Source organism: Amblyomma maculatum, chromosome 4, assembly GCF_055883805.1.
Source record: "Amblyomma maculatum isolate TAMU_Amacu chromosome 4, ASM5588380v1, whole genome shotgun sequence".
NCBI classification, from domain to species: domain Eukaryota; kingdom Metazoa; phylum Arthropoda; class Arachnida; order Ixodida; family Ixodidae; genus Amblyomma; species Amblyomma maculatum.
Genome location: NC_139347.1, coordinates 102,782,632 through 102,797,538, shown reverse-complemented (window position 1 = coordinate 102,797,538; position 14,907 = coordinate 102,782,632). Strand labels below are relative to the sequence as shown.

General features: G+C 42.5%; 1 protein-coding gene across 2 annotated transcripts in view; it reads right to left on the bottom strand.

The window, feature by feature from the left end:
• LOC146191890 (retinaldehyde-binding protein 1-like) overlaps positions 1-14,907 on the bottom strand; it is a 33,849-nt gene that overhangs the window by 18,219 nt on the left and 723 nt on the right. The window contains exons 2-4 of one of the 2 annotated variants that reach the window (XM_084602329.1): positions 7,758-7,902; positions 913-1,039; positions 797-852 (exon numbers count right to left, since the gene is read on the bottom strand). In XM_084602329.1, the coding sequence (XP_084458455.1) occupies positions 797-852; positions 913-1,039; positions 7,758-7,902 (328 nt within the window). Of the gene's footprint in view, positions 1-796; positions 1,040-7,757; positions 7,903-14,907 lie in introns of both variants that reach the window. The other variant, XM_084602328.1, reaches the window with a different exon arrangement.

Below are 14,907 nucleotides of genomic sequence, written 5' to 3'. Positions count from 1 at the left end.
AAAGGGGAGGAGGTACACCTCCGCAAGCTACAGACCAACACTTTTAACAACCCACGAAGACTACACGCAATAGATCCAGAGCAATTTGACTCACAATGCAAATTCTGCGAGGAGAAGGCGAACCTCTACCATATGGTGGTGGCATGCCAGTGAAATCAAACTATCGCTATTAACAACCAGCCAACGCAGGAGTGGTTGGAGGCAGCTCTGACCAGCTCGGACGCAGTGGATCAAAAAGAACTCGTCGAAAGAGCGCCAACGGCAGCCTACGCCAATGGGGTTCCGGACTGAGGGCTCCAACCGCTGCTATAGCCACCTAAACATTTTCATTAAAATATTTTTACCACCACTTGTTCATAATGATATTTTTTGGTACTGACATTTCTTTGTTACTTTTCGTTTTTAGCGATAGCTGTGATCTGTGTCTGTTTTGCCTGTGATCTTAACATGCACATAAAAAAAAAGAAATGGTGATTTTTGTCTCAGATGGTAATGCACAGACATGCTTTGTATGCTGCTGCCTTGTACAGGCCCCAGGCACCCTCAAGTTGTTTCTCAATAGCTTTTTCGTCTGGGGACCCCCAATGACATGTTGGAAACAAATTATGATGATGATGATGATTATATATAATGCAAGCGTCATGTACCAAAAGGGGCCGAATGCGTGAAGTGATCCCATTCAAGATATTGTCCGCTGCTGCACTTCATGCATATTATTGCTTATTTTGCACTCTCTGGATGAACTGTGACGAACACCATTTCGGCGGTTGTCAGAGGCAAAATCGAGGGCACTCACCAAGCCGAAGATACCCGACAGCTCTTCCGCGTGCATCCCTGCCGAACATAATGATCCTGTGGTCATGAAAGAACGTCTTGTAGGGAATATTTTGAGGTGTCAGGTTATCAAAATACTCTGGCATCTCCCGGCGCACGCGAAGGTACTTCTTGATAGTCTTGAAGGCGTCCTCCACTCGGAACTTTTTCGCCCGAAGGAACATGACCAGGACGTCATCTGGAGGGACACGCAGGCCTTTTTCTCCTGCAAACGGATGAACCATTCAGTCTAAAGTTTGGTTGGTAAGGGCGATCAAAACACAGTAGTGCAAGAGTCCTGGTATTATCCGCTTAACAAGTGTGAAGATCATCAACGCACAGCTTTATATGCAATAAGCACAGTGCGAGTTTTACATTGACGGCTTTATTAAGGGCTTTCTTCATTCAATGGGGGCAACATCGTGCTATGTGGTATAAAAATATATGAGGACGATAAAGATATTCTATAACGGGACATTTGAGCGCAGTTTAGCTTCGGCTGCGCAAACAGCCACTGGTTACTACAATTGGTTAAGCGATTGGTTACTACAAGTAACTGTTGTATGAAGGATCCTCTCAGAGGCGGCGATGAACGCCTGCCTCATCGGCGCGAACTGCAGTCCTCTCTTTGGCGCCGCCTATAGCTTGTGCTTGGACGGCGCGATCAGCTATGTCCTCTGGCAATGCGTTCAGTCTGATGCGTGTGAAAGTTTGCTCTTTAACTCTTTGCTGCACTCGCATCGATATACTCAAAGTGCTATAGAATACCAATGGGATGCGTTTCTGAGAATAATTTTGAGGAAGCTATGATATTGAAAGATGCTTTTATAAACATATTGACAGCATTGGTCCTAGTTTCCGATGCGTATCAAAATTCTGCTTCTGAAATTTCTCCTGCGCCCGCAGAGTAATTATTGTTGCCACATAAAGCTAGCGGTGCGCATTCTTGAAAAGTATAAGCAAAAATTTAGGCCCGCTGAGACAGGACCTGCTTGTATATTGATAGCTACCTTGAAGTAATACCGCTAGTGAAAAAAAGTAGGCTGAAAATCTCTTTCCGAGGAGAAGTCTGAAATTGTTGCATGGGTAATTCTCCTAAATCGCTAGCTACAGAAAGTATGGTATCTCGGTTTCTTCGGCCAAAAGTTCCTGTCTTGAGTTTGCTGAAACAGTTACGTACTTATCAGTTTAATGAAAAGTCGTGCCACACTTCTGTGGTGTTCTAATGAGACCTTGAAGAACGGGATTTCGAAACGGTTCGTTGTTCATTACTTTACCCTGACGACACATATCTACCCAATATTGCAACTTTACCCAAGACCATGCAGAAGAAGGATAAGGTTGTATGCACGTATATGAAACGATGGTGATGCTTCTGGTTGGTGATAATGGCAGGTGGCACAGCTGGGCACAGATAAGTCAGGAAATCATGTGGCATGCCAGGTGTTGTCAACAAGGTAGGTACTTGGACATGTGACGGAGAGGTGGCAATCAAATGCAACGAGAGCCTTGAATTGTACGTTAGACAAACCATTCCGTAAGTCATGCTGGCACCTAGGCACGTCTTTCGGCTTTGCTGTGTGGGGCATTATATCTATATTTCCTGGTTATTCATATGATGTGTGGGTGGGATCCAATGCCGCAGCTATAGGCGTAGTCTACAACGAAATGGCTTCAGAACTAGATGAAAATACAGTGACAGAAACATCACTCATTTGGGTAGACAGCACCTGACTTGCGACTGTGAGTCAGACATAAGTCGAAAAAAAAATTTTCGGATCATCTTTACAAGTTTAAACAGAGAATGTGCGTTGACCATCAAAAATATTATCCGACTATTCTGAACTATTCAAAAAAAGCCTAAGCAGAGGGCAAACGGCGCTAGCTGGCGGATTTCAGCCAGCTCGATAAACGCAATCCGCTTAGATTTCTTATAAAATTTGTTTTATATATAAAACTAACTCATTGTCATAACATCACTCTTAGCAAACAGGCATGTTTCGCATGTTGGTACTATCTGGCCGCCACTCAGAAAACCGACGCTGAAATCGCAGGTGTAAAATGCTTTTCTTTACTTTGTTTTTGTCTGCATTGTTTTGATTCAACAACTGTCATGTAGAATTGCAAGAAATATTTCCTAGGTTGTACTCAGTAGCGACTGAGGCTGACATGGGTGAATCAGAACTTCTTCCGCCGTCCGAGACCCTCACTGCTCTATTATATGACACATGTTCAGGTACATTTTTTGGCACTGAAGTATGAGTTGCCATCGCAGCATTTCAGTAATAGTGAACTTGCCCTCGCCCTCGTACTGGACCTTTTTTTTTCTAAACCAAGCTATAATCTAATAAAAAACGAGTCCTGTCATCATGACGTAGAAGTACACAAAAAAGTCAAAAGGGGTGTAAATCTTTGTTGTTTCATTTCTATGCGGCATTCAAAACAATCTGCCGGGAACCTCCGATTTTAGCTGGAAGGAAACTGTCTGCTCGAACCAGCATTTCTAACAGTTGGATCTGTTCCTGTCCCTATGCTGGCTCACAATGAGTGGTTGGAAACAGTGACTCATAATGTTTAAGACACATTAAATCGGGATAATGTATACATTTTATCGAATGTGGGCTCGCGAGTGCCTCCAAGGTTTGGTTTATGGGGTTAACGTCCCAAAGCGACTCAGGCTATGAGAGACGTCGTAGTGGACGGTTCCGGAAATTTATACCAAATGAGGTTCTTGACGTGCACGCACTAATCCCGCAGCGACATGTTGGATACAGCATGTCAGCCTCACAAAAAAAAAAGAAATAGGCAGGGACAAAAAGGAAAGGTAGTAAACATTATCGAGCAATTTTGTTGGAAACTATCTTCTTTTAGCCTGAAAATACCTTGCTATGATGAAAATGATGTTAGCCTGTTCCTGATGATTTTTTTTTTGTTTTTTTTTTCTTTATTGGATGGAAAAAATTTCGTTAAAAAAGGAAAAGCTCCACTTGCCTAAGCTTTTCAATGTCTGAAGTTACCGGGCTGCTTAATACGAGCCCGCCATAATCCTAGCGCGACAATGCACCATCTTCATAACATCAAAATTCTGGCAGGCACACACATGCATCTAGGTACTGCATCCAGTTTGGAGGTTCTTCGCCTGCAGCATTGACACCGCTCACGAAAGCACACTGCTCCCGAAATACGGATTTGGACGATCTTGGTGGCTCGTCACGTTTGTCTATAATACGGCTTTTCCAAAAACTGAACAGGCCCATCAACACAAACAGATCATAAGGCACGACAGAGTTTTTGTCGAGAGGCAAAAGCCTAATAGTACATGGTGTAATTTCAATGTCCTTTTTAAGAGTTCTTTGTAGTATGTCCCAAAAGAACATAGCATCACGACACAGAATAAAGCAATGATCAATTGTCTCAGGCACGTTACAGAGATGGCAATTCACCGTCCAGGGCACAAACATCTTCTTATCATGAAGAAATGTCTTGACAGCCAAAGTCGCTGTGTATAGTTTCAAAAAAGTTTTTGCGCCTGCCTGAATGCGTATTTGCCTAACACGCTTTAGAACGGTGGTGTCCAAAAAAGCCAGATAAGGCTGCTGATACAACTGTGCAGGGAACAAAGACTCAGTGAGAACCTGGGTCACCTGCTTTCTAGAGAGGCTATACAGGTAATTTATTAAGAAACGCACAGTGAGAAAATTAGAAGTGTCAGCAGCCTCCTTAAGGAATCCCCATAGATGCCACGAGCCTGCCAGTCGGTGCGAATAAGTAAGGCAAATGAAGGCTAAGACGCCTAATGGGCACAGCTACAAGAAACGAGTGGTTTGCCGATTTGAAAAAGAAAAACAAAAACGGAAAACAAGTTGATGCACAAACAAGTAAACAAGGCCCACTCCACCAAACTCTAAGCGAAGGAGGATGTCACGCCGCATTGGCTCCCAATAAGGGGGCCACACAAATGTTGCGAATATTCTGCGTATTGCTTGTACCTTCCTCCTCGCACAATCCAGGACATGAAGGATATATGCAAGCTTTGCAAACAAACATATGCTACAGGCCTGTGCCCTAGCAAACACTGAGAGTTCCCTACCCATCCAAGCCTCTGTTTGTCGCTGCATAGGTACGATTTGTGGATCCGAGTAGGCTGCGCTGTTGCAAACTTGGTGCGGCGAAACCCCTATGAGGAGGACTACAGTACCAGCATATGCTTCCAAACTGTCTTGGTCTAGTGCCCCAATGGCCTTATCAAAAGCCTTTGGGTTTATCTAAACTAACAGCTGCGCCTGATGCATCGCAAACTGTTTAGTTAAATGTAAAGCCTCAAGTACACTCTTTTTGTCAGAACAAAAGAGGGCGGTATCGTCAGCGTAGGCTAAAATCTTAGCTTCACATTGAGCCAGAGAGAAACCATGGACGGCTGCACTGTTAATTATACTGAGACAGAGGAGTTCCAGATATAAGGCAAACAACAATGGAGGCAGTGGACATCATTGAAGAACAGATGATTTCAGTGGTATTGGTTTCGTTAGCTGCCGATTAACAATTAATCTTGTATACGAGTTTATATAGCACAACCTTACGCCTTTGAGCAAAACGTCACCAATGTTTGCGTGCTACAAGACCACGAATAAGAAATCGTGCCGAACTTTATCAAACGCCTTCGCCAGGTCAATTTGAATCAGAGATACTTGGCCCGTCTCATCTGATACTGTCTCCATACTGAACGTGCAATATGGATGTGTGTTTGAATACTGCGCCCTCTAATACCACATACCTGATGAGAACCTATCAACTTCATAATGGCCAGCTGCAGACAACAACAAAAAACCTTGGCAAAAAATTTGTAATCAACATTACAGAGGGAAATTGGACGATATCCTTCAACAGTTTTCAACCGATTAGTATTTTTACTTTTGAGAAAAAATATTGTGTGGCCGGAATAAAAAGTGGGAGGCAGAAAACCAAGATCATAAGATTTTTGGAAAACTTCTATCAAAACAGGCGTTTGGCAAGGCGAAAATGTTTTATAGAATTCGCTAGTAATAACATCTGGGCCAGGAGATTTCTGGCTCTGAAGGCCTGAAATGGCTGATTTAATTTCGTTCAAAGTGTTTGGTCCCTGCAGTATAGCAAACTTTTCATCGTCTAGTCGAGCAAAGTTCTCAAGTAACGAATTATAATTGGAACCCTGATTCGGATCTTGACAACTGCAGAACAAATTTCGATAATAGTCATAGAAAGCAACAAACCTACCAGGAGCATCACTGTATGTGCAATCACCATACTAAATTTCCAATATTTCTTTCGTATAAGATCATTCTCTCTTTCATCACTAAGGGCCCGATGTGAAGGTTGCTCGTAAAGAAACCTTCGGGTCCTAGATCTTATCAGGGCCCCCTTTTATCTTTTTTGTCGAAAATTGTTGAAGCTCTGACTTTACATTATTGATTTCTTCAACATAGGAACTCGGGCTAACCCTCTCTAGCTCATGTAGCTCAGTTAGAGTGCGCCCAAGCTCACAAAGGTGGTGTCTCTTCAGGAACGCGATTCTTGCAGAGGCTTCAATTGTCAAGGTTTCGGTCTCCTGTATGAACAAGCTACCATTTTTGAAAAACTGACAGATCATTGCGTGGCCATATGTTTTTCAAACAAGTGTGTACGTCACGCCTAGATATTTTATCAGAGAGCAGACAGTTATTCATCTTCCACAGCTCCCATCGAGGATGAAGTATGTGCACAATTTACCTCCCTATCTGAACAGACACCATACAGTGGTCACTGAAGAAGGTGGGCTGCACCCAGTAACCAAATACATTTGCTAACGTGTCTACAGAAACATAAATTCTGTCAAGGCGGGCATTAGAGGAAAACTGAAAATGAGTGAAATTAATACTGTCGCCTTTTTCATGTCCCACATACCCAATATTATATTCACATGCGAAATCGTTAAGTAATGCAGTACTAGAGTTATATCTCTTACATAACACGGATCGGTCCTCATTCCTACAAACACAATTAAAATCTCCCAAAAATGTAATTTTGCGATCAGTGCACAAATGGTTAACTAATGACAGAAAGAAAAGCCCTCTATCTCGCTGCTTTACAGGGGCTTAAACGGAAATACTTCACCCCTGCAAACCTGAAATTGTGAGGCCACAGCATATAAGTCGCCCCTCATCATCTATGCAATAAGACATGGCTGTTATCTCGAGCGTTTTGGCCAGGAATAGCATACACCCTCCGGACAAGCACCTAGCGTGCCTTACAATAATGTTATATTCCGGCAAAAAGGGCTCAAGCGCAGCTTCTGTCTCTTCATCGGATGACAACTTTGTTTCCTGGGTTGCTGCTACAGACACGCTCCATTTCGTGAAAAGATGCTTTAACTGCTGCTGCCACCGACGATTACGCATACCCCTAACAATAAGGGTAGCCTGTTCAGCTGATCCGGCGGTGTGAAGAACCAATCGCGCCACCCCTACGAAGTGCCATGATTGAAAATTATTTGTGCCGCACTCGGACAGCAAATGAGTTGTGTTTCGTGTGAGTCTTGTACTAACACAAATTAGATCTTTCTGCTCGCTTGAACTAGAGGTAAAGGGAGATTGTTGTTAATACCATCCAGGGAGTCCTTTGCACTCTTCTGCAAGAAAAAGTGAACGGAGGTACAGGGTAAGAAAGTGCATTATTGCATTTGTCAAAAGCTGAAGTCCAAAGTTGTTTGCGTCTATACATACCAGTATTGATTACACGCACAACATGATTGGGCTTCTATTCTACGCTCGCGTTGTCTACGGCACCAAATGAAGACGGGAGTATATTTAATCAATGCGTTACATCTAGACTGACCCAAATGGCCCTCACATTTCGTAGTGTTGCAAACAGCTGTGAAAAAGAGTATAAGCCGCGCATTCGAAAGCACTTATAACTAACACCTGATTTACCTTGAAGAAGCTGTCGGAGATGCCCTAAAGACTTGTGCTTGACCTCTGGAGTCTCTCCAAGTTCACGCTGAGCCGCTGTTTCTAAGTCTTCTTTGGTGTTTATGTCCTTCATATCTTCACGGCTGAAAGCGTGCTGCAAAGAAAACTAGGAGACAAGTTTTCATTGTAAAATTTCAGACATGCCTTTTCAATCCCTATGTAACTATTCTCACCCGCAACAGGTGCCTCTCTTACGGTTTATCATCTGTTTTATCCTTGCATTCAACTTTGCATGCAGGGTGGCTTGTCAAAGGGTCCTTCAAAAGGTCTCAGGCAGATTGGCAATAAGCTATCCACACCGTGTTTTGCGAGTTTATTTGTAGGCTACGGACGCAGAAGGTTCTATTTTCGATTTTTTCTTTTTTCTGAGTAACAATATTAGATATATTTCACTCTTCCCGCATCCCATTACACGAAAACAGCCATTCTGTATTTATGCAGCTATTTTCGTAGGCATTATTCAGTCGCAAAGAGTTTTAAATACTGCTTAAAATTATGCTTGGATTGCTTAATCTGAGATAGTTAGATAATGAGGTTTAATGTCCCAAATCGATTCAGGCTATGAGAAAGATCATTATAGAGAGCTCTGGAAATTTGACCACCTGTGGTTTTTACCATGTACTGACATCGCACAGCACACAAGCAAATGACTTTTCGCCTCCATCAAAAAATGGGCGCCGTGTTAATGTGTAAATGTAAGGAGACAACAGAAGATCATTAGAGCAAATTAAGACACTTGCACCATTATCGCTACATTCTCTAAGAAGTTTCGTCTTTGGTGATGAACGACGGCAATTAGTCTCTAAGGGCATGGTTTTACTAGCGAAAAGACTAACTGCGGGACAAGATAGCCCAAGTAAAAATCTCAATGAATGACTGTTCAGTCTGCAGGGGGGCGAGGAGAATAACAGAAGGATGAATGATAGATCGTCTTGCTCTGGAGCGCTGTGTCACCAACTTTGGTGACGTGTTTGGTGCTTACGAGACTGTGGCATTTTGCAATCGGTATCCGCGATAGCACAGTAGTGAAAGTGCGCAAATGGTCGCGATTGTTCACCAACAAGAGAACCGTGACTGCCTGCGCGGATGCCAAGGCTGCGACTTCAGAAAAGACTTTGTTGCTTCAGAGAGACTTGAAACTCAGAATGATATATGGCGATGTTTTTCGAATAGAACAAGGAGGCGAGTTCCGAGGATACACAGTTTCATTTCGTAGCTCTAAGCATCGTCTATGATTTCATGCTGTCTGGAAGCGAGGAGAGGATCTGAAATTCAAAAGGCCGGTCGTCATCGCGGAATTGTTCACCCAACGAATGTCAGCGCAGTATCGCCTTGCTCAGCGGTATAACACCATACTCCTGTAGCGATGGCAACGAAAAAAGACAGCGCAGACATGCCAACGGAGCCCATCGAGGTTTAGAACGCTATCACTATAACGGCAACAACGGCTTCAAAGCTACAGGCTCCAATACCTGCAAACATGAGTCTTTTTTTTTTTTTTTTTGCGCGAAGAACGCCGTTAGAATACCGTCATCGGTGCACTTCATTAAAAACTGATGAAAGATAAAGGCTGCCGCTGAAGCCCATGACAATGAAACTGCCAACCACTGCATAAATGACAGCAAACGTTCGAGAATTCGCGACTGGCCTACACTTACAGTTTCCATGCTTCATATATAACTGATAGGGCGACAGTTTCCATGCCGCACATATATAAATGATAGCCCGAGAGATTCCACGCGGCGTATTTCTTCTTTTTTCTGCCCAAAGATAAATACTGGTGTGACTGCTAACCTACGTCGCAGAGGTTGTTTTTTTTTTTTTTTCTATTACTGTTGTTGATCTATTTGGCTGAACGGTTACAATCCTTTACGTTGCTCTCCTCAGACGAACACCTGGGCAAAAGGGCTTATTCATAGGAGACAGGTGGCTAACCTGCCTGCGGTTAATATAGAAGCGAACACTTGGCTGTGGCATATACTGTGAGTTATCGAAATAATTAAATGTTAGCCAAAAGGATAAAGAAGCGCTTAGAGTGTAGTTTCTGGCTTAGACAATGAAAGCGGGTAACGAGGAAGGCTGCCCTTTTATATTTTTTTTCGTTCGAGCGAGAAATACACTGCACGGTACCAATTAGCTTATTAAATGTACATTAAAAAAATAAAATAAACAACAATTCGTATATTTTTCAGCCTCCCTGATCATGCTTCTTTTAACGTTCAAATAGCATATGACATTATAGGCCTTCCCACTGTCAAAAGTGCCCTTTTTGTTTTGTTTCGGAACTTCAAGCGGGAAGAGGGGGGTAATCATAGATTTTATTCAAACCTTTCTTGCTTGTTGAAAAAAGAACTTCAGACTTTCAATAATTTAATAAGGATTTTTATATATTTTATAAACTATGTTAAATTTGGTCATTAGCGACTGTGGAATTTCCATTTTTGACCTTCTTCGTTGTCACGCCGAATGGAAAGAAGGGAGGTTTCAGAGACTTTCATAAAATTTTTATCAACACAGCAGCTTTACAGGTTCATGGACTGTTTTCTCACAACTTATAACGTGTAAGCAAACAAACGTTTCTGCAGGCATCAGTAATTGCCTTTTGCATGACTGGCACCAGGATCAACTGCCTAAGTGCATTGGTATTTTTGTTCCTTATCAAAAAGCCATTCATTGGTGGCAGTTTTAATGCAAAAGCTTTTTTGTGTCAAGAGTGGAGTGTACACTAGTTGTCACCAGGGCGTGTCCTGACGATGAAAAAAGTAACAAAAAGGAATGAGTCGATCGTGTCCACACCAAGACTAGGACCACCGATAAAGACAAGTATATTTGAGGATATCGGAAAACCAACCGAACGAGCTCATAACGGAACTAGGCGAAATGTTTTCGCACATACGGAGGACTAAGTGCACCCCTGTAAATTTGTTATTGCAACAACATAAAACCCGGCAAATTGCCCTACTGTTAATAGCGTATCATTTTGGTGCTAGTTTTTAATATCACACTTGTTACTGTCACAAAAAAAAATTAAACACTGTGCGTTCAGTATATGTTTACGAAAACTGAACTATAGTAGAAAAAACAATATTGCAGAAGCTTTTGTTCCAGGTTTCAGCTCCAATCAAGGCGACAATAATTTAAAACATTGGCAGCAAATTTTCTGGCCTGAGGTTTTATTGTAATTGTTCTACACTATACATTTGAAAATCATTAATCATTTCAACTTATCACCTCACCATTATATAATGAAATAAGTGTGCAGGACTAGTGGCGGACAATATGTCTTAAGAATAGTTAGTCTGTGTTTGCTTTCTTTAAACTCGTTTCTGCATCAGTGCAAGTAAATATAGCGTATTACAGCTCTGAGGAGAAAGTTGGAAAAGGTATGAGGGTCTGATGTTTTTCCCTGTGTTTTTTGTTTTGCGCAAGAGGCTCTTATATCCCAAATAGTGACTTCGCTCACATGATGAGTGCTAATATAATACATTTAATCTAAGGACGAGGCAGCAATGTAAAGCTGTCCTGAATTTGGTGCGCTTGAACGTCTTTACAAGGAATAATATTGCTTTACGCGGTGGAAATACGTTGTCAAGAACTATGGAATTATTATATGTGCATATGATGACAGTACGAAAAATTTCAGTGATGCACTTAAGTCTGCTTAGGCGCACTAATGCGAACGCATTACGAACTGAGCCGCGCGGACTGATGGATTAGCCGGACACTACGCTAGTGGAACTCGGCCGCACTCTGCCAGATGGCATATGTGTATAGCGTATTTACGTAGGCTGAATGAAGGAGCGAAGCAGATGGAACTTGATGGAGACAACGATGTTTACTGCACACAACGAGTGTGTATTGTAGTTTTAAAAGAAGCATGATTGTCTGGAGCTATAGATATCCAAGAAAGCAAAGTTGAATTTCAGGATGAGACGGTCCACATGGCGTTGCCCTTCCGATCACGGTACGATGCTTGTGTGGGCCATGCTTTTGGTAAATCAGGAGGGTATCATCTCCTCTTGTGCAACTCAATTGGTATAGATATGTTGAAAGTATGGAGTGGTGAGCCGCGCGGACTGATGGATTAGCCGGACACTACGCTAGTGGAACTCGGCCGCACTCTGCCAGATGGCATATGTGTATAGCGTATTTACGTAGGTTGAATGAAGGAGCGAAGCAGATGGAACTTGATGGAGACAACGATGTTTACTGCACACAACGAGTGTGTATTGTAGTTTTAAAAGAAGCATGATTGTCTGGAGCGATAGATATCCAAGAAAGCAAAGTTGAATTTCAGGATGAGACGGTCCACATGGCGTTGCCCTTCCGATCACGGTATGATGCTTGTGTGGGCCATGCTTTTGGTAAATCAGGAGGGTATCATCTCCTCTTGTGCAACTCAATTGATATAGATATGTTGAAAGTATGGAGTGCGTCAAAGCGACTGTTTATAGCTTGTGATTTCATATTATGAGATTCAAAGTGGATCGGTGTTCGTGTATATGCGTGGAACAGAGAGCAGGCCGGAAGGCAAATTGTTGAGCGGATTTTTGCCTATGTGATGAGTGATTGGAATATAAGCTTTCTTAGTGATTTCAATTGTGAGTGTATGCTGCATCAGGTGGCAGAGTTAAAAGACAGCCGATGTGGGCGAGAGCTCGCACAAAAGTGCTACCTCGAGGGCGTTGCGATTATATCGTCGAATTCAGATGTGACGCAATTCACACACAACCAAAGGGGTAGTAGCTATAGGCTGAAAAGAGCCCATGTATATGCTCAGCTTGCGCCTCACTGTTACAGCTATGTGGAAAAGTCAGAATCATTTGGTAAACCTGGCCTGATCATGTATATCTTTCAATCCAAAGAGGCGAAGACGTGGTTTAGCTGAGATCTATGGAAACTTAACGACAATCTTCTTTAGACTGAAACTTTTGTAGATGCTGTGCAGAGACGCATAAACAGCTTGTTACAGGCGGAGCCCGAAACAGTACTTCTAGCATGGGACCTTATTAAATAGGAAATTAATACTTCGGGTTGGTTATACAGAGCTCACTGAACAAAGAGAAAGAATTGCAAGGGAAGGTTTATTGTTTCTTCTGAAAAGAACGTGCAGAGCCAGGGAAATATATAAAGAAAGTCAGGCAGATTAGAACCACCTAGAGGCTATTGATATAGACAAGGACAAAGGGGCTGCCGTCCGTGCACGTGCAGAATGATTGTTTTCCGAAGAAGTGTCCACCAAGTACGCTATAAAAAAAGGTACGGGATGGAGCATGAAATAAAAGAGATAAATATTGCACAAAGAACACACTAAGCAGCGGGTGGTTTGGCATGCAAACACACACATCTGCGATTTACAAAGTGCTCACCAAGCAACACGTTAGGAAAGGAAAATTGATAAAGGATGGGGCACGAAATAAAAGAGATAAATATCGACAAGGGTCACAAGCGATTGGGTGGAGGTGCAACGACCATTCACTGAATATTTTCACTGCTTTCTAGGTCACTCAAGGCGAGTCGAGAAAAGGTTCGAGAAATATTTTTGCCACTGATGCCTACACCCCGCGTGATGGTGCAGTGCTTAGGGCGCTCGACTTAGGGCGCTCGCCCAAGGATGCGGGATCGATCCCGGCCACGGCGGCCGCTTTTCGATGCAGGCGAAAAGCAAGGCGCCCGTGTGCAGTGCGATGTCAGTACAGATTATAAAGAAGTCCAGGTGATCGAAAGTTTTCTAACCCTCCACTACTGGGTGTCCATAGACTGTGTCCCTTTGGAACGTTAAACCCAATAAATGAAACTAAACCAACTGATGTCTAGGATCGATGTCAACGTGAAGGTAAACTTGCAGCCATCCATCAGCATGCAAGGGATATAAAATGCGATAGATAACTTGAGCGCGGGAAAATCGGTAGGTCCTGATGGATTGGGCGATGTTTTTTACAAAGCTTTTAATCGTGAGATTCCACAGGCACTGAGGTTTGAGCGAGGCATATGATAGGGGAGAAACGCCACCGTTATTTTGAAGGGCGCACGTGGTTTTGATGCCAAAGAGCGACGAAGCCATAAAATAGCTCTCAACAAAATTATACTGGTCGATAACAGTTCCCAAATGTAGATTACAACCTTTTTATACAAGTCCTAGCGAAACAGTTACAGAGGTTAATTTAAGATATTCTAAGACCAGCTCAAGCACTTGTAACTAAAGGGCGAATCATATATGCAAACATCTACGTAGCTTGAGGCACTTTAAAACATTGTGACGTGTTTGAAAACCGTGCGTGTTGCAAGGATGCCACTTGATCTAGAGAAGGTTTTTCATCGGGCTAGAAACGGAATTATATTTTCAGTATTGAGTAATGTATACGCAGTCTGAGTCATAATAAAGGGATTTCAAATCGCTTATGTAAATTGTTTCACTATAGCGTCGTCGAAAAAAAAAAAAAAAGATGACAAAATGTTTTTAGATAAGATAGCCTCTTGGACAATAATGTGCACTTTCTACTTTTTTATTTGCTATGTATATGAAACCAATTCGTTTAAAGCTGAATCAGAATGAGGGGATTCGAGGATGCAGACTTATAGAAAGCGAAGTAACGATAATTTCCAACGCTGAAGACATAGCTGCTTTCTGTCGTGATAAAGAAATCATTTCAGAGGCAATCAAGGTTGTTCCTTGTTTTTTAAGCAACGGCCAACGATTGAGCTGACACAAGTGTTTGGGGCTTTGGAATGGGATATGAGAATCCGCACCTTCCCTGTTCTAAAATATTTCATGGTCTGTTACACCTATGAGGCACCTCGGAGTGCCGCTTGAACACTACAAGGGATCGAAAGATTGCTGGAGTGATTAACGTGTGCAGGCGAAAACAACGAAGTGGTGTGGCCCTGAATTATTGATGTTTGCGCGTTCAACTGTTACTAATTTGTTGATTATTGCAAAAGTGTACGAGCGCTGCCCATGTTTCGGTTAGTTTGACGAAAAATACAAAGATTTATAGCTGTTTTTGTCTGGGGTTCGGGTTGGAAACGATCAAGTTTGTTTTGCTCAGTGAAAATTGGAGGACTCGGTCAGACCCACTTATGTTTAGGACAACTAGTTTCAAGGCTTATT